The sequence below is a fragment of the Thunnus albacares genome, chromosome 17 (assembly GCF_914725855.1).
Source record: "Thunnus albacares chromosome 17, fThuAlb1.1, whole genome shotgun sequence".
Lineage (NCBI taxonomy): Eukaryota > Metazoa > Chordata > Actinopteri > Scombriformes > Scombridae > Thunnus > Thunnus albacares.
In genome coordinates this window covers 17,101,061-17,124,783 of record NC_058122.1, presented here as the reverse complement: position 1 = coordinate 17,124,783, position 23,723 = coordinate 17,101,061, and the positions used below count along the sequence as shown (strand labels likewise).

The 23,723-nt window shown below is 35.9% G+C and overlaps 2 protein-coding genes and 1 gene segment (V, D, J or C); all 3 read right to left on the bottom strand.

Annotated features, from left to right (window-relative positions):
- Window positions 1–1,925: 1,925 nt before the first annotated feature.
- LOC122966248 (immunoglobulin lambda-1 light chain-like) lies at window positions 1,926–21,499 on the bottom strand. 2 transcript variants are annotated; one of them, XM_044330309.1, is made up of 4 exons: window positions 21,445–21,499; window positions 7,952–8,277; window positions 3,194–3,227; window positions 1,926–2,318 (listed from the first exon to the last, which is right to left on the bottom strand). In XM_044330309.1, the coding sequence occupies exons 1-4, from the start codon at window positions 21,482–21,484 to the stop codon at window positions 1,993–1,995; spliced, it is 726 nt and encodes a 241-aa protein (XP_044186244.1). In that variant the 5' UTR covers window positions 21,485–21,499; the 3' UTR covers window positions 1,926–1,992. The 2 variants fall into 2 exon arrangements, with proteins under 2 accessions (XP_044186244.1, XP_044186243.1); XM_044330308.1 differs by lacking the exon at window positions 21,445–21,499 and adding an exon at window positions 8,364–8,468.
- Window positions 9,124–9,721, bottom strand: LOC122966254. The segment is given in 2 exon segments: window positions 9,124–9,484; window positions 9,577–9,721. Coding segments are annotated over 2 exon segments (378 nt in total).
- On the bottom strand, window positions 10,456–23,110 carry LOC122966247 (immunoglobulin lambda-1 light chain-like). Of its 3 annotated transcripts, none has more exons than XM_044330307.1 (4): window positions 22,975–23,110; window positions 22,560–22,882; window positions 11,785–11,818; window positions 10,456–10,940 (listed from the first exon to the last, which is right to left on the bottom strand). In XM_044330307.1, exons 1-4 carry the CDS (start codon window positions 23,012–23,014, stop codon window positions 10,615–10,617), a joined length of 723 nt encoding a protein of 240 aa, XP_044186242.1. In that variant the 5' UTR covers window positions 23,015–23,110; the 3' UTR covers window positions 10,456–10,614. The 3 variants fall into 3 exon arrangements, with proteins under 3 accessions (XP_044186242.1, XP_044186239.1, XP_044186241.1); XM_044330304.1 differs by lacking the exons at window positions 22,560–22,882; window positions 22,975–23,110 and adding exons at window positions 15,781–16,106; window positions 16,193–16,311; XM_044330306.1 differs by lacking the exons at window positions 22,560–22,882; window positions 22,975–23,110 and adding exons at window positions 12,724–13,049; window positions 13,136–13,246.
- Between the last annotated feature and the right edge of the window lie 613 nt (window positions 23,111–23,723).

The following is a 23,723-nucleotide window of genomic DNA, read 5'->3' as shown; positions in this document are numbered from 1 at the left end:
ACCCTTTTGATTGAGTTCAGTTGTTTCAAACTTAAGCCTGAAAACAAAGAAAATCATAAATCTAATGGTTTAAAAGCTAAACCATAAAAATCTAAGATGGTTGTCAAGTTATGTGCATTAAAGCTCCGCTAGATGAACAAACACATTATACTGAAGGCGTAGTTGGATCATTTTCTTCAATACAGATATTTGGGCATTTTTTTATTGTGTGATCACAAACATGGTTTCAGTCTAAAGCTGCTTTTATTTGTGAAGATTAAACCACAATCTGTTATTGTAACAGCTTCCTTTCAACACTGCAGGGGTGAATGTTTGTAGTAGTGAAAAGATGGATTCATGTAAACTATTACTTTTACTGTTGTTGTGTAGAATAAAGTAGAGACATACTTTAGAAATATTTTCTCATGCAACGTCAATTGGATATGGCTTTGGTTAATAGATGGTTTCATATTTAGTGAACATTCTTACACCATCAAAAGCAGAAGTGAGTGTATTCAGTGAGGAGGTTTTTGTCATGGTGTAAATCACTGTGATATGAACTCACTCACAGAGGTGTCCCATGTTTTACAGTAATAGACTGCTGAGCCTCCCTCCTCCACGTTGTTGATAATCAGTCGATAATCTGATTTTGATTGATGAGTAGATGTGAATTTGGGAGAAGAGAAACCAGAGCCATATTCTACAGAGCTCCAGTCATGACGGAACCTCAGCACAAACTGAGGAACTCCTCCTGGACTCTGTTTATACCACCAAGCTCGTTCATTAGTAACAGTTCCCAGGTTACAGTCCATGGTGACTGTCTCTCCTTTCCTCAGCGTCACAACAGGAGGCTTCTGGGTCACCACCGTCACACCACTCACACCTGGAAACAACAAGATGACACGGAGTCAAGAGAAACACACAGACTGATGAATCCAACATGAGGTCAAAGCTGCAGTAAGTCAGCCTCCTTACATGTTAGAGCAGTGATGAGAGTGCAGAGGGTCCCCAGCATGTTGTCAGTGTGTGCTGAGAATGGCCTTGTAACTTGGAAAGTGAGCTTACTGCTGACAGATGAGAGGGTTTGGAGGATGAGGAGAGGAGGTGCTGGAGGAGCAATTTAATACAACACTGAAACTGAGAGTGACTGACAGGAGGAGGAGCTTTGGTTTGATCTTTACATAAATGATGAGATTCACGCATGAAAGTTTTGGAAATTTTTAAAACATTTTTCTAGTTAGACTTTTATGAAAAATCATCCTCTAATTTACAAGTTTTTCAGAGGTAAAAAAGAGACATTTGTTGCAGGATATAAGCTCTGAAACTGCACACATGCGTATATGAACAGATTAGAGGTTGACTGTCTTTGATTGACTGAATGACAATGAATTAAACATAAGTGTGTTTTCAGTCAGAGACAGTTCCCTCTGAAATAAGTAGAGGAAGCCTGCAGGTGCATCCTGGTTAAGAAGAGAAGGAGGAGAGAAGTGACGCTTCACTGATGAAGGATGAAAACTCAGTTTCAGTTTCTACATAGTTTATCAGATTTTTCTAACATCTCAACTGTTGCAAATTACTAAAACAAAATAAAGAAATATTAATCAAGTTTGTTCTTTCTTATGCATTTATGGCACATTTAAACCTGATAACAATATAAAATTCTTAAATGTCATCTGTGTGTTCTGGATTAACTGTAAATATCAGTGAGATGAACATCAGAAGAAAAATAAAATCTAGTGAAGGTTACAGTTATTACAGTTCAGTTAAAATTGTTTTTCAATTTTTAATGGGAACAAATAAATACAAACCATTTTTTATATCACAATGCTTTTATTTAATTAAACAAGTCTTGGAAAATGTACCAAATGCAAAGCCGATACAACACCTCCACCTAACTGTCACAACATTTATTACAAGCATGCAGACACATCTTTACTAACATCTAAACCTTGTTATGAGCAAACAGCACAAACAGTAAAGAAACAGATTTTAAATGCTCATTCTGGTCCTCTACTATTCTTCAGCGGGACACTTTGACTTGTTGATGTTTTTCTCTGAAGTCTGGGAGCCCGCAGACACTTTACATGTGTAAACCTTGTCCATGTTCCAGTCTGAAGTCTGGATGGACAGATAGCTGCTGATTTGGAAAGTCTGGTCTGGTTGCTGAACAGCGGTGCTGCTAGAGATCCCACTGCTCACTGGACTCCCAGCAGACAACCAGGTCACATCTGCAAAAGGCACAGACTGACTGGACAGACAGACCAGAGTGGCTTTGTTGGACTGGAGCTCAGCACTGGACGGAGGGAAGACTGTCAGGACAGGAGGAGAGAGGCTGGAGCCTGAAAATACATGAAGGACAGTTATACAAAACTGGCATTAAAGTCATGAAAAAAACTGAAAAAAAAAATAGAAATTAAATCATTTATAAGAAGTATGACACTACCAGATTCATTCAGTAGATGTTACAACAATATAACAATCAAACAGAAGAAGTGAAAAGCATTTCAAATGGTAACATGTAAAAATCATCACCTAAAATATGAGCAGTGTTAATTTTTTAAGCAAATTTCTATCTATTATGAAGTGAGATTACAATGATCACTTGGAAAAAGAAAACATTAATTTTTCTTCTTTTTCTTACAAAGTGGTATTTGACTTTTAATGAAATCACTTCAGTCACTGTGGAGAATGAAAGTATATCACTTTGCTTTAATGGTGTTTATATAACCATTAAGAAAAAAACAGAATTTAAATAAACTCATAATCCAGATAAATTCAAAATCATCCTTAAACTTTAGAAGATTAGTAATTAAATAACACAAACACAGTAATTTAGTATTGATATCATAATGTAAAATACTTTTGACAGATAATATAACATTCCTCTAGCAGATTATTCAGTGTTTTTCAATGTTAGAAAAATGTTAGAACTTCTCACTAAATGTAAATAATAAACAAAATCTTGCACATCTCTTAAACATAAATACACACAACTTTAGAGAATTTGTAGAAAACATTTTAAATATTGTGTAAACACTGTGTCTTTGCATTCAAAGACATAGTTTAACAAAGCTGAAGTACAAAATGAACCTACAATTCAGTGAAAAACATATTAAACATTATCGTCAAGAACACATACATTGATTATTTTCTCTTAATATGCATCAGAAACAATAAATCTATCTTGTTTTATGATCAGTTTAAAAGTACTTACTTGTCACGATCAGCTTGCTGCCTTGTCCGAATACCACAGTGATTCAGTTTGTACACATGGCTGTACAAAAACCTCCTGACTCTCACTAATGAGGGGAGTGAAACTGAAACATCCTGTTGAAACCAACTTTCACTGTCAACATCTTATTCTCTTCATCAGTCTGTTTATATTCCAAAACACTGCTGGACTTGAGGATTGATTCTGAATCTTCTGTTGCATCATTTTGTTTTCATGCTGAAAAGTAAAAGTCCAAATATCATCATTGAATGAAGAGAGATGATGGTGGAAATGTTTTCTTTCATAAATACATCACTCACACAATTCAGCAAAGTTTACATGGGTATTATTGAGTGCAGGGTGATATAAAATTCATTCTGTGTTTAACTTGCTTCCTCCAAAGGTCATCTTCAAACATCATATTTTATTCAAAGCAATCAAAATAATCAAAAAGAAATGATTATATAGAAAATAAAAATGGCTCATGCAATCTGGACTCATCAGGCTATTTATTATGTCCTGTGTTAACTCTTGTATATTGTTGACATTGTTTGGGGTCCCACAGTTCTGTATTTGTAAACAATATTCATATTGTCTGCTAAATCAACCATTTTTGTTCTATCAATATTTTTCTCTCTTATGACCACATTGAAACCCAACATGTAGAAAAGTATGTTTTCTTTGCCAAAAAGTAATTCACATACAAAGGCATGTGCTGTATATGATCCCACATAGTGATGTCACTTCTGTTTGGGGCCAGTTAGACCACAGAGAGGTTGAACTCCCTGTTAGACCTTTTATGAACAGACTATAAAGACTTATTTTGGATTTGGGAGGAGTAGTGCTGTGAAAAAGTGTTGATAACATCAATCACAGATAGAGCTGATGAAAATTCATTGTATTTAAACATGTTTTACAGCTGGGTTCTCAAAGACCACAAACAGAAGAAATGTATCATTTTCTGTAGCTGTCTCCTGAAACATGTCATCTGTGCAAAATCATATCAGCAATTTTCATAAAAGCCACGAAGTATTAAGCTGATAAAACAATGTTAAGTATATTTTGGGGGTCTCAGGACTCCAAACACAAAATTAGAGTTCAATTATAAGCAAAGCATAGTGTGAACAGAAATATTTATCTCTTGTTGCATTTTATCACAGTTCTCTAAGTCATCTACTCACAAAATTGCATATTGACTCTTAATCCACATTAACTTTGATTGTGTAATGTTTGTACTTGTTGATGATTGTGTCAAATGATCTAATCGAAAGGTCCACTTAGCAAGCTATTCCCATTTAGAATATTTATCACGTGTCCCCAAAGTTAACAATAAATCTCCATTCTTACATTTGTTCACCACTCATTAGTGTCTTTGCATTGCCTTGCAAATGAAAAGGAAAAAACAACAAACATTGAACTTAATTATCTCTTCAATAAATCTTTAACTGAACTTTTATATGAAATGAGTGTTTTTTTAAGAACAGATTGATGAAACTGGTTTGTATTGATCTTTAAAGTCTCATGTAGCTACAGAGAACATTAGTTGATGTGTGAGACACTCAAAAAGCAGAAGTACTTTGTGAAGAGGTTTTTGTCACAGAGTAAATCACTGTGATACTCGCTCATCAGCAGATGTGTCCCATGTTTCACAGTAATAGACTGCAGAGTCTCCTGCCTCTGCCCGCTTAATGATGAACTGATAATCTATTTTTGATGAAGATCTAGAGTTGAATCTGTCTGAGGAGAATCCTGTTCCAAAGATGGGTGAACTGTCAGAATGGTAAACACTCAGAACATACTGAGGAGCTTGACCAGGAACATGTTTATACCAGTAGACATAGTGGCTATGATCTCTCTGAATGTTGCAGTTGAGAACAACTTCTTGTCCTGTAGAAACTGCATGGACAGCGGGTGTCTGGGTCAAAACTTTCACTGCATCAACATCTGTCAACAAACACAGAAAAACAAATGAGTTAAAAGGTTTATGGCTGAAAATATGAAATATAAAAGGAATCAGAAGAATATCTTACAAGTTAGAGCAGTGATGAGAGTGCAGAGGGTCCCCAGCATGTTGTCAGTGTGTGGTGTAAACGTTCCTTACTGTCCAGCTGAGAGGTGAGCAGGGTTGGAGTGTGAGGAGAAGAGAGACTGAAGCTTATAAAGACACTGAGGAGAGGAGAAGTGGAGGAGGAGTTTCAACACTCAACACGATTCTCGTTGAAAAATCACCTACATCATGTTTGCAGTGTCACATTAAATAATTTCTCATTAAACAATATTGTATAACTACTGTTGTTCATGAAAACCTGTTGTTGTGTGAGTATTATCTACTCTAAGGGTGATATCAGATTAATTCTATTTAACTTCCTGTGTTAATCATTAGATATTTTTATATTCATTAGATTACATTGACCACATGATAAATATATCATAATTGTTTGGTTTTTTTTTATCAGTTTATTTTTTCATGTTCTCCCAAAGTTGTATTTTATATGCAGCAAACACTGTTCTATAATAAGCAGGGTATTGAGTAAACTCTCATCTCAGTATTTTTATTCTTCTAAATATTTCTCTCACCAAGCAAACATGTTTGCTAATAATCCAAAATGATCATAAATCAAATCAAGAATCTCTGTATCTACTTTAGAGTATCTGTTGTTACATTAATATAGCAATGATCTGCTCATGTTTTAGCTGCATTTGAATGAACTGTTTGTTTCTGCAACAGCTGTGTGTCAGTAAGGGTCTGTCCCATGAATGCAGGATGCATGTAGTTAGATTACTGTTACCTTATTGTAAGAAATCGTGAGAATGCATGAAGAAGATTTGGGAGTTTGTAAAAAAAATATTGTGTATATAGGAAGTTACAGAGAGTTTTGGTTCATCGCTTCACACTCAGTGTGGATGTGTCAGTGACTCAGAAAGCAGAATGTGAGAATCCAATAAAAACTGTTCTGAAAACATATGTTTCATTATGTTGGGAAGGTGAGAGCATTAGCTAATGGCTTCACTCTCAGTCATGTGTAGGCAAGTCAAAAAGCAGAAGTGTTTAGTGAGGAGGTTTTTGTCACTACTCGTTAACAGAGCCATCCTATGTGTTACAATAGTAGACTGCTGAATCTCCCTCTTCCACATTGTTGATGATCAAATGATAATCTGATTTTGATTGATGATTAGATGTGAACTTGGGAGAAGAGAAACCAGAGCCGTATACTACAGAGCTATAGTCATGACGGAACCTCAAAACATACTGAGGAACTCTTCCTGGAATCTGTTTATACCACCAAGCTGCTTGATTAGAAACAGTTCCCAGGTTACAGTCCATGGTGACTGTCTCTCCTTTCCTCAGTGTCAGAAGTAAAATCATTTTGTTTTCATGTTGAAAAGTAAAAGTCCAAATATCATCATTGAATAAAGAGAGATGATGGTGGAAATGTTTTCCTTCATAAATGCATCACTCACGCAATTCAGCAAAGTTTACATGGGTATTATTGAGTGCAGGGTGATATAAAAATCATTCTGTGTTTAACTTCCTTCCTCCAAAGGTCATCTTCAAAAATCATATTTTAATCAAAGCAATTAAAATAATCAAAAAGAAATGATTATATAGAAAATAAAAATGGCTCATGCAATCTGGACTCATCAGGCTATTTATTATGTCCCGTGTTAACTCTTGTATATTGTTGACATTGTTTGGGGTCCCACAGTTCTGTATTTGTAAACAATATTCATATTATCTGCTAAATCAACCATTTTTGTTCTATGAATATTTTTCTCTCTTATGACCACATTGAAACCCAACATGTAGAAAAGTATGTTTTGTTCTCCAAAAAGTAATTCACATACAAAGGCATGTGCTGTATATCATCCCACATAGTGATGTCACTTCTGTTTGGGGCCAGTTAGACCACAGAGAGGTTGAACTCCCTGTTAGATCTCTTATGAACAGACTATAAAGACTTATTTTGGATTTGGGAGGAGTAGTGCTGTGAAAAAGTGTTGACAACATCAATCACAGATAGAGCTGATGATAATTCATTGTATTTAAACATGTTTTACAGCTGGGTTCTCAAAGACCACAATCAGAAGAAATGTATCATTTTCTGTAGCTGTCTCCTGAATCATGTCATCTGTGCAAAATCATATCAGCAGTTTTCATAAAAGCCATGAAGTATTAAGCTGATAAAACAATGTTAAGTATATTTTGGGGGTCTCAGGACTCCAAACACAAAATTAGAGTTCAATTATAAGCAAAGCATAGTGTGAACAGAAATATTTATCTCTTGTTGCATTTTATCACAGTTCTCTAAGTCATCTACTCACAAAATTGCATAGTGAATCTTAATCCACATTAACTTTGATTGTGTAATGTTTGTACTTGTTGATGATTGTGTCAAATGATCTAATCGAAAGGTCCACTTAGCAAGCTATTCCCATTTAGAATATTTATCACGTGTCCCCAAAGTTAACAATAAATCTCCATTCTTACATTTCTTCACCACTCATTAGTGTCTTTGCATTGCCTTGCAAATAAAAAAGGAAAAAACAACAAACATTGAACTTAATTATCTCTTCAATAAATCTTCAACTGAACTTTTATATGAAATGAGTGTTTTTTTAAGAACAGATTGATGAAACTGGTTTGTATTGATCTTTAAAGTCTCATGTAGCTACAGAGAACATTAGTTGATGTGTGAGAGACTCAAAAAGCAGAAGTACTTTGTGAAGAGGTTTTTGTCACAGAGTAAATCACTGTGATACTCCCTCATTAGCAGAGCTGTCCCATGTATTACAGTAATAGACTGCAGAGTCTCCTGCCTCTGCCCGCTTAATGATGAACTGATAATCTATGTTTGATGAAGATCTAGAGTTGAATCTGTCTGAGGAGAATCCTGTTCCAAAGCTGGGTGAACTGTGAGAATGGTAAAATCTCAAAACATACTGAGGAACTTTACCAGGAACCTGTTTATACCAGCTGACATAATTGTTTTCATCTCTCTGAATGTTGCAGTTGAGAACAACTTCTTGTCCTGTAGAAACTGCATGGACAGCGGGTGTCTGGGTCACAACTTTCGCTGCATCAACATCTGTCAACAAACACAGAAAAATACATGAGTTAAAAGGTTTATGGCTGAAAATATGAAATATAAGAGGAATCAGAAGAATATCTTACATGTTAGAGCAGTGATGAGAGTGCAGAGGGTCCCCAGCATGTTGTCAGTGTGTGGTGTAAACGTTCCTTACTGTCCAGCTGAGAGGTGAGCAGGGTTGGAGTGTGAGGAGAAGAGAGACTGAAGCTTATAAAGACACTGAGGAGAGGAGAAGTGGAGGAGGAGGAGTTTCAACACTCAACACGGTTTTCATTTATGAATCTCCTACATCACATATGTGGTTTCATATCACATTGACAAATGATTTCATGGCAAAAAGCGTTACTGCTGTTGTTATTGATCATATATCTATTTTTCATTATAAAGGTGTTTTGATGACATGTGTCTCCATACTCACATCACTTATTCATAACAATAAAAGCCAACATGGTCATTTGTCATCAAGAGAAGCAGACGAGATGATCACTCTATCATCGACCACTGCTATAAAACATCTCACATGTTAGACAAAACAGAAATATTTGAATTGACGCAGTCACTCATCATTGGTAAGTCACAGAAAGTGTTGCAGATAAAAAAGTGGTTCTATACATTTTTATAATAATATGTATATAATATGTATAATATGTTTGTAGTAGTGAAAAGATGGATTCATGTAAACTATTACTTTTACTGTTGCTGTGTAGAATAAAGTAGAGACATACTTTAGAAATATTTTCTCATGTAACATGGGTCAATTGGATACAGCTTTGGTTAATGGATGGTTTCATATTTAGTGAACGTTCTTACAGCATCAAAAGCAGAAGTGAGTGTATTCAGTGAGGAGGTTTTTGTCACGGTGTAAATCACTGTGATGCGTACTCACTCACAGAGGTGTCCCATGTTTTACAGTAATAGACTGCTGAGTCTCCCTCCTCCACATTGTTGATGATCAGTCGATAATCTGATTTTGACTGATGATTAGATGTGAATTTGGGAGAAGAGAAACCAGAGCCATAATATACAGAGCTCCAGTCATGACGGAAAATCAGCACATACTGAGGAACTCCTCCTGGAATCTGTTTATACCAGCGAGCTGATTGATCAGTAACAGTTCCCAGGTTACAGTCCATGGTGACTGTCTCTCCTTTCCTCATCGTCACAACAGGAGGCTTCTGTGTCACCACCGTCACACCACTCACACCTGGAAACAACAAGATGACACGGAGTCAAGAGAAACACATAGACTGATGAATCCAACATGAGGTCAAAGCTGCAGTAAGTCAGCCTCCTTACATGTTAGAGCAGTGATGAGAGTGCAGAGGGTCCCCAGCATGTTGTCAGTGTGTGCTGAGAATGGCCTTGTAACTTGGAAAGTGAGCTTACTGCTGACAGATGAGAGGGTTTGGAGGATGAGGAGAGGAGGTGCTGGAGGAGCAATTTAATACAACACTGAAACTGAGAGTGACTGACAGGAGGAGGAGCTTTGGTTTGATCTTTACATAAATGATGAGATTCACGCATGAAAGTTTTGGAAATTTTTCAAACATTTTTCTAGTTAGACTTTTATGAAAAATCATCCTCTAATTTACAAGTTTTTCAGAAGTAAAAAAGAGACATTTGTTGCAGGATATAAGCTCTGAAACTGCACACATGCGTATATGAACAGATTAGAGGTTGACTGTCTTTGATTGACTGAATGACAATAAATAAAACATAAGTGTGTTTTCAGTCAGAGACAGTTCCCTCTGAAATAAGTAGAGGAGGCCTGCAGGTGCATCCTGGTTAAGAAGAGAAGGAGGAGAGAAGTGACGCTTCACTGATGAAGGATGAAAACTCAGTTTCAGTTTCTACATAGTTTATCAGAGTTTTCTAACATCTCAACTGTTGCAAATTACTAAAACAAAATAAAGAAATATTAATCAAGTTTGTTCCTTCTTATGCATTTATGGCACATTTAAACCTGATAACAATATAAAATTCTTAAATGTCATCTGTGTGTTCTGGATTAACTGTAAATATCAGTGAGATGAACATCAGAAGAAAAATAAAATCTAGTGAAGGTTATACTTATTGCAGTTCAATTAAAATTGTTTTTGATTTTTTCATGAGAACAAATAAATACAAACCATTTTTTATATCACAATGCTTTTATTTAATTAAACAAGTCTTGGAAAATGTAACAACTGCAAAGCCGATACAACACCTCCACCTAACTGTCACAACATTTATTACAAGCATGCAGACACATCTTTTCTAACATCTAAACCTTGTTATGAGCAAACAGCACAAACAGTAAAGAAACAGATTTTAAATGCTCATTCTGGTCCTCTACTATTCTTCAGCAGGACACTTTGACTTGTTGTTGTTCTTCTCTGAAGTCTGGGAGCCCAAAGACACTTTACATGTGTAAACCTTGTCCATGTTCCAGTCTGACGTCTGGATGGACAGATAGCTGCTGATTTGGAAAGTCTGGTCTGGTTGCTGAACAGCGGTGCTGCTAGAGATCCCACTGCTCACTGGACTCCCAGCAGACAACCAGGTCACATCTGCAAAAGGCACAGACTGACTGGACAGACAGACCAGAGTGGCTTTGTTGGACTGGAGCTCAGCACTGGACGGAGGGAAGACTGTCAGGACAGGAGGAGAGAGGCTGGAGCCTGAAAATACATGAAGGACAATTATACAAAACTGGCATTAAAGTCATGAAACTGAAAAAATAGAAATTAAATCATTTATAAGAAGTATGACACTACCAGATTCATTCATTAGATGTTACAACAATATAACAATCAAACAGAAGAAGTGAAAAGCATTTCAAATGGTAACATGTAAAAATCATCACTTAAAATATGAGCAGTGTTAATTTTTTAAACAAATTTTTATCAATTATGAAGTGAGATTACAATGATCAGTTGAAAAAAATCTTTTCTTCTTTGATTTACAAAATGGTATTTGACTTTTAATGAAATCACTTCAGTCACTGTGGGGAATGAAAGTATATCACTTTGCTTTAGTGGTGTTTATATAACCATTAAGAAAAAACAGAATTTAAATAAACTCATAATCCAGATAAATTCGAAATAATCCTTAAATTTTAGAAGATTAGTAATTAAACAACACAAGCACTGTAATTTAGTATTGATATCATAATGTAAAATACTTTTGACAGATAATATAACATTCCTCTAGCAGATTATTCAGTGTTTGTCAATGTTAGAAAAATGTTAGAACTTGTTACTAAATGTAAATAAATAAGGGAAATGGTGTACATCTCTAAAAGATAAAAACAAAACTTTACAGTATTTGTAGAAAACATTTTAAACATTGTGTCTTTGCATTCAAAGACATAGTTTAACAAAGCTGAAGTACAAAATTAACCTGCAATTCAGTGAAAAACATATTAAACATTATCGTCAAGAACACATACATTGATTATTTTCTCTTATAAACACCAGAAAGAATAAATCTATCTTGTTTTTTGATCAGTTTAAAAGTACTTACTTGTCACGATCAGCTTGCTGCCTTGTCCGAATACCACAGTGATTCAGTTTGTACACATGGCTGTACAAAAACCTCCTGACTCTCACTAATGAGGGGAGTGAAACTGAAACATCCTGTTGAGACCAACTTTCACTGTCAACATCTTATTCTCTTCATCAGTCTGTTTATATTCCAAAACACTGCTGGACTTGAGGATTGATTCTGAATCTTCTGTTGCATCATTTTCTTTTCATGTTGATGTTAAAAGTCAAAATATCATCATTGAATGAAGAGGGATGATGGTGGAAATGTTTTCCTTCATAAATGCATCACTCACACAAGGCAGCAAAGTTGATGTGGGTATTATTGAGTGCAGGGTGATATAAAAATCATTGAATGTTTAACTTGCTTCCTCCAAAGGTCATCTTCAAACATCAAATTTTATTCAAAGCAATTAAAATAATCAAAATGAACTAATTACACAGAAAATTGCTCGTGCAACAGAGGACTCATCAGGCTGTTTATTATGTCCTGTGTTAAATGAAGTGTTTTTAGAGAAATCATTGTTTCTTCTGTTAAATGATCTAAAAGCGACGTCCACTTACTGAGCTGTTCCCCGAGTGTTTAAGATATTTCTCACATACATGTGTCCCCAAAGTCAAGAATAAATCTCTATGCTTATATTTGTTCATCATTAATCAATGTGTTTGCATTGCATTGTCCAGTGCAAATGAAAAGGAAAAAACAACAAACACTGAGTTTAATTATCTCTTCATGAGATCAGCCACTAAACTTTTACATGAAATGAGTGTTTTTTTAAGAACAGATTGATGAAACTGGTTTGTATTGATCTTTAAAGTCTCATGTAGCTACAGAGAACATTAGTTGATGTGTGAGAGACTCAAAAAGCAGAAGTACTTTGTGAAGAGGTTTTTGTCACAGAGTAAATCACTGTGATACGTACTCCTTAGCAGAGTTGTCCCATGTGTGACAGTAATAGACTGCAGAGTCTCCTGCCTCTGCCCGCTTAATGATGAACTGATAATCTATGTTTGATGAAGATCTAGAGTTGAATCTGTCTGAGGAGAATCCTGTTCCAAAGATGAGTGAACTGTCCTCATGGTAAAAACCCAGAACAAACTGAGGAGCTTTACCAGGAACCTGTTTATACCAGTTGACATAATATCCATCATATCTCTGAATGTTGCAGTTGAGAACAACTTCTTGTCCTGTAGAAACTGCATGGACAGCGGGCGTCTGGGTCACAACTATTGCTGCATCAACATCTGTCAACAAACACAGAAAAACACATGAGTTAAAAGGTTTATGGCTGAAAATATCAAATATAAGAGGAATCAGAAGAATATCTTACATGTTAGAGCAGTGATGAGAGTGCAGAGGGTCCCCAGCATGTTGTCAGTGTGTGGTGTAAACGTCCCTTACTGTCCAGCTGAGAGGTGAGCAGGGTTGGAGTGTGAGGAGAAGAGAGACTGAAGCTTATAAAGACACTGAGGAGAGGAGAAGTGGAGGAGGAGTTTCAACACTGAACACGGTTTTCGTTGAAAAATCACCTACATCATGTTTGCAGTGTCACATTAAATAATTTCTCATTAAACAATATTGTATAACTACTGTTGTTCATGAAAACCTGTTGTTGTGTGAGTATTATCTACTCTAAGGGTGATATCAGATTAATTCTATTTAACTTCCTGTGTTAATCATTAGATATTCATTAGATTACATTGACCACATGATAAATATATCATAATTGTTTGTTTTTTTATCAATTTATTATTTCATGTTCTCCCAAAGTTGTATTTTATATGCAGCAAACATGTTTGCTAATAATCCAAAATGATCATAAATCAAATCAAGAATCTCTGTATCTACTTTAGAGTATCTGTTGTTACATTAATATAGCAATGATCTGCTCATGTTTTAGCTGCATTTGAATGAACTGTTTGTTTCTGCAACAGCTGTGTGTCAGTAAGGGTCTGTCCCATGAATGCAGGATGCATGTAGTTAGATTACTGTTACCTTATTGTAAGAAATCGTGAGAATGCATGAAGAAGATTTGGGAGTTAGTAAAAAAAATATTGTGTATATAGGAAGTTACAGAGAGTTTTGGTTCATTGCTTCACACTCAGTGAGGATGTGTCAGTGACTCAGAAAGCAGAATGTGAGAATCCAATAAAAACTGTTCTGAAAACATATGTTTCATTATGTTGGGAAGGTGAGAGCATTAGCTAATGGCTTCACTCTCAGTCATGTGTAGGCAAGTCAAAAAGCAGAAGTGTTTAGTGAGGAGGTTTTTGTCACTACTCGTTAACAGAGCCATCCTATGTGTTACAATAGTAGACTGCTGAATCTCCCTCTTCCACATTGTTGATGATCAAACGATAATCTGATTTTGATTGATGATTAGATGTGAACTTGGGAGAAGAGAAACCAGAGCCGTATACTACAGAGCTCCAGTCATGACGGAACTTCAAAACATACTGAGGAACTCTTCCTGGAATCTGTTTATACCACCAAGCTGATTGATCAGTAACAGTTCCCAGGTTACAGTCCATGGTGACTGTCTCTCCTTTCCTCAGTGTCAGAAGTAAAATCATTTTGTTTTCATGTTGAAAAGTAAAAGTCCAAATATCATCATTGAATAAAGAGAGATGATGGTGGAAATGTTTTCTTTCATAAATGCATCACTCACGCAATTCAGCAAAGTTTACATGGGTATTATTGAGTGCAGGGTGATATAAAAATCATTCTGTGTTTAACTTGCTTCCTCCAAAGGTCATCTTCAAACATCATATTTTAATCAAAGCAATTAAAATAATCAAAAAGAAATGATTATATAGAAAATAAAAATGTCTCATGCAATCTGGACTCATCAGGCTATTTATTATGTCCCGTGTTAACTCTTGTATATTGTTGACATTGTTTGGGGTCCCACAGTTCTGTATTTGTAAACAATATTCATATTATCTGCTAAATCAACCATTTTTGTTCTATGAATATTTTTCTCTCTTATGACCACATTGAAACCCAACATGTAGAAAAGTATGTTTTGTTCTCCAAAAAGTAATTCACATACAAAGACATGTGCTGTATATCATCCCACATAGTGATGTCACTTCTGTTTGGGGCCAGTTAGACCACAGAGAGGTTGAACTCCCTGTTAGACCTCTTATGAACAGACTATAAAGACTTATTTTGGATTTGGGAGGAGTAGTGCTGTGAAAAAGTGTTGACAACATCAATCACAGATAGAGCTGATGAAAATTCATTGTATTTAAACATGTTTTACAGCTGGGTTCTCAAAGACCACAAACAGAAGAAATGTATCATTTTCTGTAGCTGTCTCCTGAAACATGTCATCTGTGCAAAATCATATCAGCAATTTTCATAAAAGCCATGAAGAATTAAGCTGATAAAACAATGTTAAGCATATTTTGGGGGTCTCAGGACTCCAAACACAAAATTAGAGTTCAATTATAAGCAAAGCATAGTGTGAACAGAAATATTTATCTCTTGTTGCATTTTATCACAGTTCTCTAAGTCATCTACTCACAAAATTGCATAGTGAATCTTAATCCACATTATCTTTGATTGTGTAATGTTTGTACTTGTTGATGATTTTAAAGTATGTGTCAAATGATCTAATCGAAAGGTCCACTTAGCAAGCTATTCCCATTTAGAATATTTATCACGTGTCCCCAAAGTTAACAATAAATCTCCATTCTTACATTTCTTCACCACTCATTAGTGTCTTTGCATTGTCTTGCAAATGAAAAGGAAAAAACAACAAACATTGAACTTAATTATCTCTTCAATAAATCTTCAACTGAACTTTTATATGAAATGAGTTTTTTTCTAAACATAGATTGATGAAACTGGTTTGTATTGATCTTTAAAGTCTCATGTAGCTACAGAGAACATTAGTTGATGTGTGAGAGACTCAAAAAGCAGAAGTACTTTGAGAAGAGGTTTTTGTCACAGAGTAAATCACTGTGATACTCCCTCATTAGCAGAGTCGTCCCATGTGTCACAGTAATAGACTGCAGAGTCTCCTGCCTCTGCCCGCTTAATGATGAACTGATAATCTATGTTTGATGAAGATCTAGAGTTGAATCGGTCTGAGGAGAATCCTGTTCCAAAGATGAGTGAACTGTCAGAATGGTCAAAACTCAGAACATACTGAGGAGCTTTACCAGGAACCTGTTTATACCAGCTGACATAATATCCATCATATCTCTGAATGTTGCAGTTGAGAACAACTTCTTGTCCTGTAGAAACTGCGTGGACAGCGGGCGTCTGGGTCACAACTATCGCTGCATCAACATCTGTCAACAAACACAGAAAAACACATGAGTTAAAAGGTTTCAGCCTGAAAATATGAAATATAAAAGGAATCAGAAGAATATCTTACATGTTAGAGCAGTGATGAGAGTGCAGAGGGTCCCCAGCATGTTGTCAGTGTGTGGTGTAAACGTTCCTTACTGTCCAGCTGAGAGGTGAGCAGGGTTGGAGTGTGAGGAGAAGAGAGACTGAAGCTTATAAAGACACTGAGGAGAGGAGAAGTGGAGGAGGAGGAGTTTCAACACTCAACACGGTTTTCGTTGAAAAATCACCTACATCATGTTTGCAGTGTCACATTAAATAATTTCTCATTAAACAATATTGTATAACTACTGTTGTTCATGAAAACCTGTTGTTGTGTGAGTATTATCTACTCTAAGGGTGATATCAGATTAATTCTATCTAACTTCCTGTGTTAATCATTAGATATTCATTAGATTACATTGACCACATGATAAATATATCATAATTGTTTGTTTTTTTATCAATTTATTATTTCATGTTCTCCCAAAGTTGTATTTTATATGCAGCAAACATGTTTGCTAATAATCCAAAATGATCATAAATCAAATCAAGAATCTCTGTATCTACTTTAGAGTATCTGTTGTTACATTAATATAGCAATGATCTGCTCATGTTTTAGCTGCATTTGAATGAACTGTTTGTTTCTGCAACAGCTGTGTGTCAGTAAGGGTCTGTCCCATGAATGCAGGATGCATGTAGTTAGATTACTGTTACCTTATTGTAAGAAATCGTGAGAATGCATGAAGAAGATTTGGGAGTTTGTAAAAAAAATATTGTGTATATAGGAAGTTACAGAGAGTTTTGGTTCATTGCTTCACACTCAGTGAGGATGTGTCAGTGACTCAGAAAGCAGAATGTGAGAATCCAATAAAAACTGTTCTGAAAACATATGTTTCATTATGTTGGGAAGGTGAGAACATTAGCTAATGGCTTCACTCTCAGTCATGTGTAGGCAAGTCAAAAAGCAGAAGTGTTTAGTGAGGAGGTTTTTGTCACTACTCGTTAACAGAGCCATCCTATGTGTTACAATAGTAGACTGCTGAATCTCCCTCTTCCACATTGTTGATGATCAAACGATAATCTGATTTTGATTGATGATTAGATGTGAACTTGGGAGAAGAGAAACCAGAGCCGTATACTACAGAGCTATAGTCATGACGGAACCTCAAAACATACTGAGGAACTCTTCCTGGAATCTGTTTATACCACCAAGCTGATTGATCAGTAACAGTTCCCAGGTTACAGTCCATGGTGACTGTCTCTCCTTTCCTCAGTGTCAGAAGTAAAATCATTTTGTTTTCATGTTGAAAAGTAAAAGTCCAAATATCATCATTGAATAAAGAGAGATGATGGTGGAAATGTTTTCCTTCATAAATGCATCACTCACGCAATTCAGCAAAGTTTACATGGGTATTATTGAGTGCAGGGTGATATAAAAATCATTCTGTGTTTAACTTGCTTCCTCCAAAGGTCATCTTCAAAAATCTTATTTTAATCAAAGCAATTAAAATAATCAAAAAGAAATGATTATATAGAAAATAAAAATGGCTCATGCAATCTGGACTCATCAGGCTATTTATTATGTCCCGTGTTAACTCTTGTATATTGTTGACATTGTTTGGGGTCCCACAGTTCTGTATTTGTAAACAATATTCATATTATCTGCTAAATCAACCATTTTTGTTCTATGAATATTTTTCTCTCTTATGACCACATTGAAACCCAACATGTAGAAAAGTATGTTTTGTTTGCCAAAAAGTAATTCACATGCAAAGACATGTGCTGTATATCATCCCACATAGTGATGTCACTTCTGTTTGGGGCCAGTTAGACCACAGAGAGGTTGAACTCCCTGTTAGACCTCTTATGAACAGACTATAAAGACTTATTTTGGATTTGGGAGGAGTAGTGCTGTGAAAAAGTGCTGACAACATCAATCACAGATAGAGCTGATGAAAATTCATTGTATTTTAACATGTTTTACAGCTGGGTTCTCAAAGACCACAAACAGAAGAAATGTATCATTTTCTGTAGCTGTCTCCTGAAACATGTCATCTGTGCAAAATCATATCAGCAATTTTCATAAAAGCCATGAAGTATTAAGCTGATAAAACAATGTTAAGCATATTTTGGGGGTCTCAGGACTCCAAACACAAAATTAGAGTTCAATTATAAGCAAAGCATAGTGTGAACAGAACTATTTATCTCTTGTTGCATTTTATCACAGTTCTCTAAGTCATCTACTCACAAAATTGCATATTGACTCTTAATCCCCATTAACTTTGATTTTGTAATGTTTGTACTTGTTGATGATTTTAAAGTATGTGTCAAATGATCTAATCGAAAGGTCCACTTAGCAAGCTATTCCCATTTAGAATATTGATCACGTGTCCCCAAAGTTAACAATAAATCTCTATGCTTATATTTGTTCATCTCTAATCAATGTCTTTGCATTGCATTGTCCAGTGCAAATGAAAAGGAAAAAACAACAAACACTGAGTTTAATTATCTCTTCATGAGATCAGCCAATAAACTTTTACATGAAATGAGTGTTTTTTTAAGAACAGATTGATGAAACTGGTTTGTATTGATCTTTAAAGTCTCATGTAGCTACAGAGAACATTAGTTGATGTGTGAGACTCAAAAAGCAGAAGTACTTTGTGAAGAGGTTTTTGTCACAGAGTAAATCACTGTGATACTCGCTCATCAGCAGAGGTGTCCCATGTTTCACAGTAATAGACTGCAGTGTCTCCTGCCTCTGCCCGCTTAATGATGAACTGATAATCTATTTTTGATGAAGATCTAGAGTTGAATCGGTCTGAGGAGAATCCTGTTCCAAAGATGGGTGAACTGTCAGAATAGTAAACACTCAGAACATACTGAGGAGCTTGACCAGGAACATGTTTATACCAGTAGACATAGTGGCTATGATCTCTCTGAATGTTGCAGTTGAGAACAACTTCTTGTCCTGTAGAAACTGCATGGACAGGGGGTGTCTGGGTCAAAACTTTCACTGCATCAACATCTGTCAACAAACACAGAAAAACAAATGAGTTAAAAGGTTTCAGCCTGAAAATATGAAATATAAAAGGAATCAGAAGAATATCTTACAAGTTAGAGCAGTGATGAGAGTGCAGAGGATCCCCAGCATGTTGTCGGTGTGTGGTGTAAATGTTCCTTACTGTCCAGCTGAGAGGTGAGCAGGGTTGGAGTGTGAGGAGAAGAGAGACTGAAGCTTATAAAGACACTGAGGAGAGGAGAAGTGGAGGAGGAGGAGTTTCAACACTCAACACGGTTCTCGTTGAAAAATCACCTACATCATGTTTGCAGTGTCACATTAAATAATTTCTCATTAAACAATATTGTATAACTACTGTTGTTCATGAAAACCTGTTGTTGTGTGAGTATTATCTACTCTAAGGGTGATATCAGATTAATTCTATTTATCTTCCTGTGTTAATCATTAGATATTCATTAGATTACATTGACCACATGATAAATATATCATAATTGTTTGGTTTTTTTTATCAGTTTATTTTTTCATGTTCTCCCAAAGTTGTATTTTATATGCAGCAAACACTGTTCTATAATAAGCAGGGTATTGAGTAAACTCTCATCTCAGTATTTTTATTCTTCTAAATATTTCTCTCACCAAGCAAACATGTTTGCTAATAATCCAAAATGATCATAAATCAAATCAAGAATCTCTGTATCTACTTTAGAGTATCTGTTGTTACATTAATATAGCAATGATCTGCTCATGTTTTAGCTGCATTTGAATGAACTGTTTGTTTCTGCAACAGCTGTGTGTCAGTAAGGGTCTGTCCCATGAATGCAGGATGCATGTAGTTAGATTACTGTTACCTTATTGTAAGAAATTGTGAGAATGCATGAAGAAGATTTGGGAGTTTGAAAAAAAAAATGTGTATATAGGAAGTTACAGAGAGTTTTGGTTCATTGCTTCACACTCAGTATGGATGTGTCAGTGACTCCAATAAAAACTGTTCTGAAAACATATGTTTCATTATGTTGGGAAGGTGAGAGCATTAGCTAATGGCTTCACTCTCAGTCATGTGTAGGCAAGTCAAAAAGCAGAAGTGTTTAGTGAGGATGTTTTTGTCACGGTGTAAATTACTGTGATGCCTCCTCGTTAACAGAGCCATCCCATGTGCTACAATAGTAGACTGCTGAATCTCCCTCTTCCACATTGTTGATGATGAAACGATAATCTGATTTTGATTGATGAGTAGATGTGAATTTGGGAGAAGAGAAACCAGAACCATAGCCTGGAGAGCTCCAGCTGTGATAAAAACTCAGTAACAGTGTTTAACTTGCTTCCTCCAAAAGTCATCTTCAAACATCAAATTTTATTCAAACCAATTAAAATAATCAAAAAGAAGTAATTACACAGAATATTGCTCGTTCAACAGAGGACTCATCAGGCTGTTTATTATGTCCTGTGTTAAATGAAGTGTTTTTAGAGAAATCATTGTTTCTTCTGTTAAATGATCTAAAAGCAAGGTTCACTTACTGAGCTGTTCCCCGACTGTTTAAGATATTTCTCACATACATGTGTCCCCAAAGTCAAGAATAAATCTCTATGCTTATATTTGTTCATCACTAATCAATGTCTTTGCATTGCATTGTCCAGTGCAAATGAAAAGGAAAAAACAACAAACACTGAGTTTAATTATCTCTTCATGAGATCAGCCAATAAACTTTTACGTGAAATGAGTGTTTTTTTAAGAACAGATTGATGAAACTGGTTTGTATTGATCTTTAAAGTCTCATGTAGCTACAGAGGACATTAGTTGATGTGTGAGAGACTCAAAAAGGAGAAGTACTTTGTGAAGAGGTTTTTGTCACAGAGTAAATCACTGTGATACGAACTCATCAGCAGAGTCATCCCATGTATTACAGTAATAGACTGCAGAGTCTCCTGCCTCTGCCCGCTTAATGATGAACTGATAATCTATGTTTGATGAGGATCTAGAGTTGAATCTGTCTGAGGAGAATCCTGTTCCAAAGCTGAGTGAACTGCTCCCATGGTTAAATCTCAGAACATACTGAGGAGCTTTACCAGGAACCTGTTTATACCATCTGACATATTTTCCATCATATCTCTGAATGTTGCAGTTGAGAACAACTTCTTGTCCTGTAGAAACTGTGTAAACAGCAGGCGTCTGGGTCAGAACTTTCGCTGCATCAACATCTGTCAACAAACACAGAAAAACACATGAGTTAAAAGGTTTATGGCTGAAAATATGACATATAAAAGGAATCAGAAGAATATCTTACAAGTTAGAGCAGTGATGAGAGTGCAGAGGGTCCCCAGCATGTTGTCAGTGTGTGGTGTAAACGTTCCTTACTGTCCAGCTGAGAGGTGAGCAGGGTTGGAGTGTGAGGAGAAGAGAGACTGAAGCTTATAAAGACACTGAGGAGAGGAGAATTGGAGGAGGAGGAGTTTCAACACTCAACACTGTTTTCATTCATGAATCTCCTACATCACATATGTGGTTTCATATCACATTGACAAATTATTTCATGGCAAAAAGCGTTACTGCTGTTGATGTTCATCATATATCTATTTTTCATTATAAAGGTGTTTTGATGACATGTGTCTCCATACTCACATCACTTATTCATAACAATAAAAGCCAACATGGTCATTTGTCATCAAGAGAAGCAGACGAGATGATCACTCTATCATCAACCACTGCTATAAAACATCTCACATGTTAGACAAAACAGAAATATTTGAATTGACGCAGTCACTCATCATTGGTAAGTCACAGACAGTGTTGCAGATAAAAAAGTGGTTCTATACATTTTTATAATAATATCTCCATTTTGTTTAGTCTGAGAAAAAAATGACCCTTTTGATTGAGTTCAGTTGTTTCAAACTTAAGCCTGAAAACAAAGAAAATCATAAATCTAATGGTTTAAAAGCTAAACCATAAAAATCTAAGATGGTTGTCAAGTTATGTGCATTAAAGCTCCGCTAGATGAACAAACACATTATACTGAAGGTGTAGTTGGATCATTTTCTTTAATACAGATATTTGGGCATTTTTTTATTGTGTGATCACAAACATGGTTTCAGTCTAAAGATGCTTTTATTTGTGAAGATTAAACCACAATCTGTTATTGTAACAGCTTCCTTTCAACACTGCAGGGGTGAATGTTTGTAGTAGTGAAAAGATGGATTCATGTAAACTATTACTTTTACTGTTGTTGTGTAGAATAAAGTAGAGACATACTTTAGAAATATTTTCTCATGTAACATGGGTCAATTGGATACGGCTTTGGTTAATGGATGGTTTCATATTTAGTGAACGTTCTTACAGCATCAAAAGCAGAAGTCAGTGTATTCAGTGAGGAGGTTTTTGTCACGGTGTAAATCACTGTGATACGTACTCACTCACAGAGGTGTCCCATGTTTTACAGTAATAGACTGCTGAGTCTCCCTCCTCCACATTGTTGATGATCAGTCGATAATCTGATTTTGACTGATGATTAGATGTGAACTTGGGAGAAGAGAAACCAGAGCCATAATATACAGAGCTCCAGTCATGACGGAAACTCAGCACAAACTGAGGAACTCCTGGAATCTGTTTATACCAGCGAGCTGGTTCATTAGTAACAGTTCCCAGGTTACAGTCCATGGTGACTGTCTCTCCTTTCCTCAGCGTCACAACAGGAGGCTTCTGTGTCACCACCGTCACACCACTCACACCTGGAAACAACAAGATGACACGGAGTCAAGAGAAACACACAGACTGATGAATCCAACATGAGGTCAAAGCTGCAGTAAGTCAGCCTCCTTACATGTTAGAGCAGTGATGAGAGTGCAGAGGGTCCCCAGCATGTTGTCAGTGTGTGCTGAGAATGGCCTTGTAACTTGGAAAGTGAGCTTACTGCTGACAGATGAGAGGGTTTGGAGGATGAGGAGAGGAGGTGCTGGAGGAGCAATTTAATACAACACTGAAACTGAGAGTGACTGACAGGAGGAGGAGCTTTGGTTTGATCTTTACATAAATGATGAGATTCACGCATGAAAGTTTTGGAAATTTTTCAAACATTTTTCTAGTTAGACTTTTATGAAAAATCATCCTCTAATTTACAAGTTTTTCAGAAGTAAAAAAGAGACATTTGTTGCAGGATATAAGCTCTGAAACTGCACACATGCGTATATGAAGAGATTAGAGGTTGACTGTCTTTGATTGACTGAATGACAATAAATAAAACATAAGTGTGTTTTCAGTCAGAGACAGTTCCCTCTGAAATAAGTAGAGGAGGCCTGCAGGTGCATCCTGGTTAAGAAGAGAAGGAGGAGAGAAGTGACGCTTCACTGACGAAGGATGAAAACTCAGTTTCAGTTTCTACATAGTTTATCAGAGTTTTCTAACATCTCAACTGTTGCAAATTACTTAAACAAAATAAAGAAATATTAATCAAGTTTGTTCCTTCTTATGCATTTATGGCACATTTAAACCCGATAACAATATAAAATTCTTAAATGTCATCTGTGTGTTCTGGATTAACTGTAAATATCAGTGAGATGAACATCAGAAGAA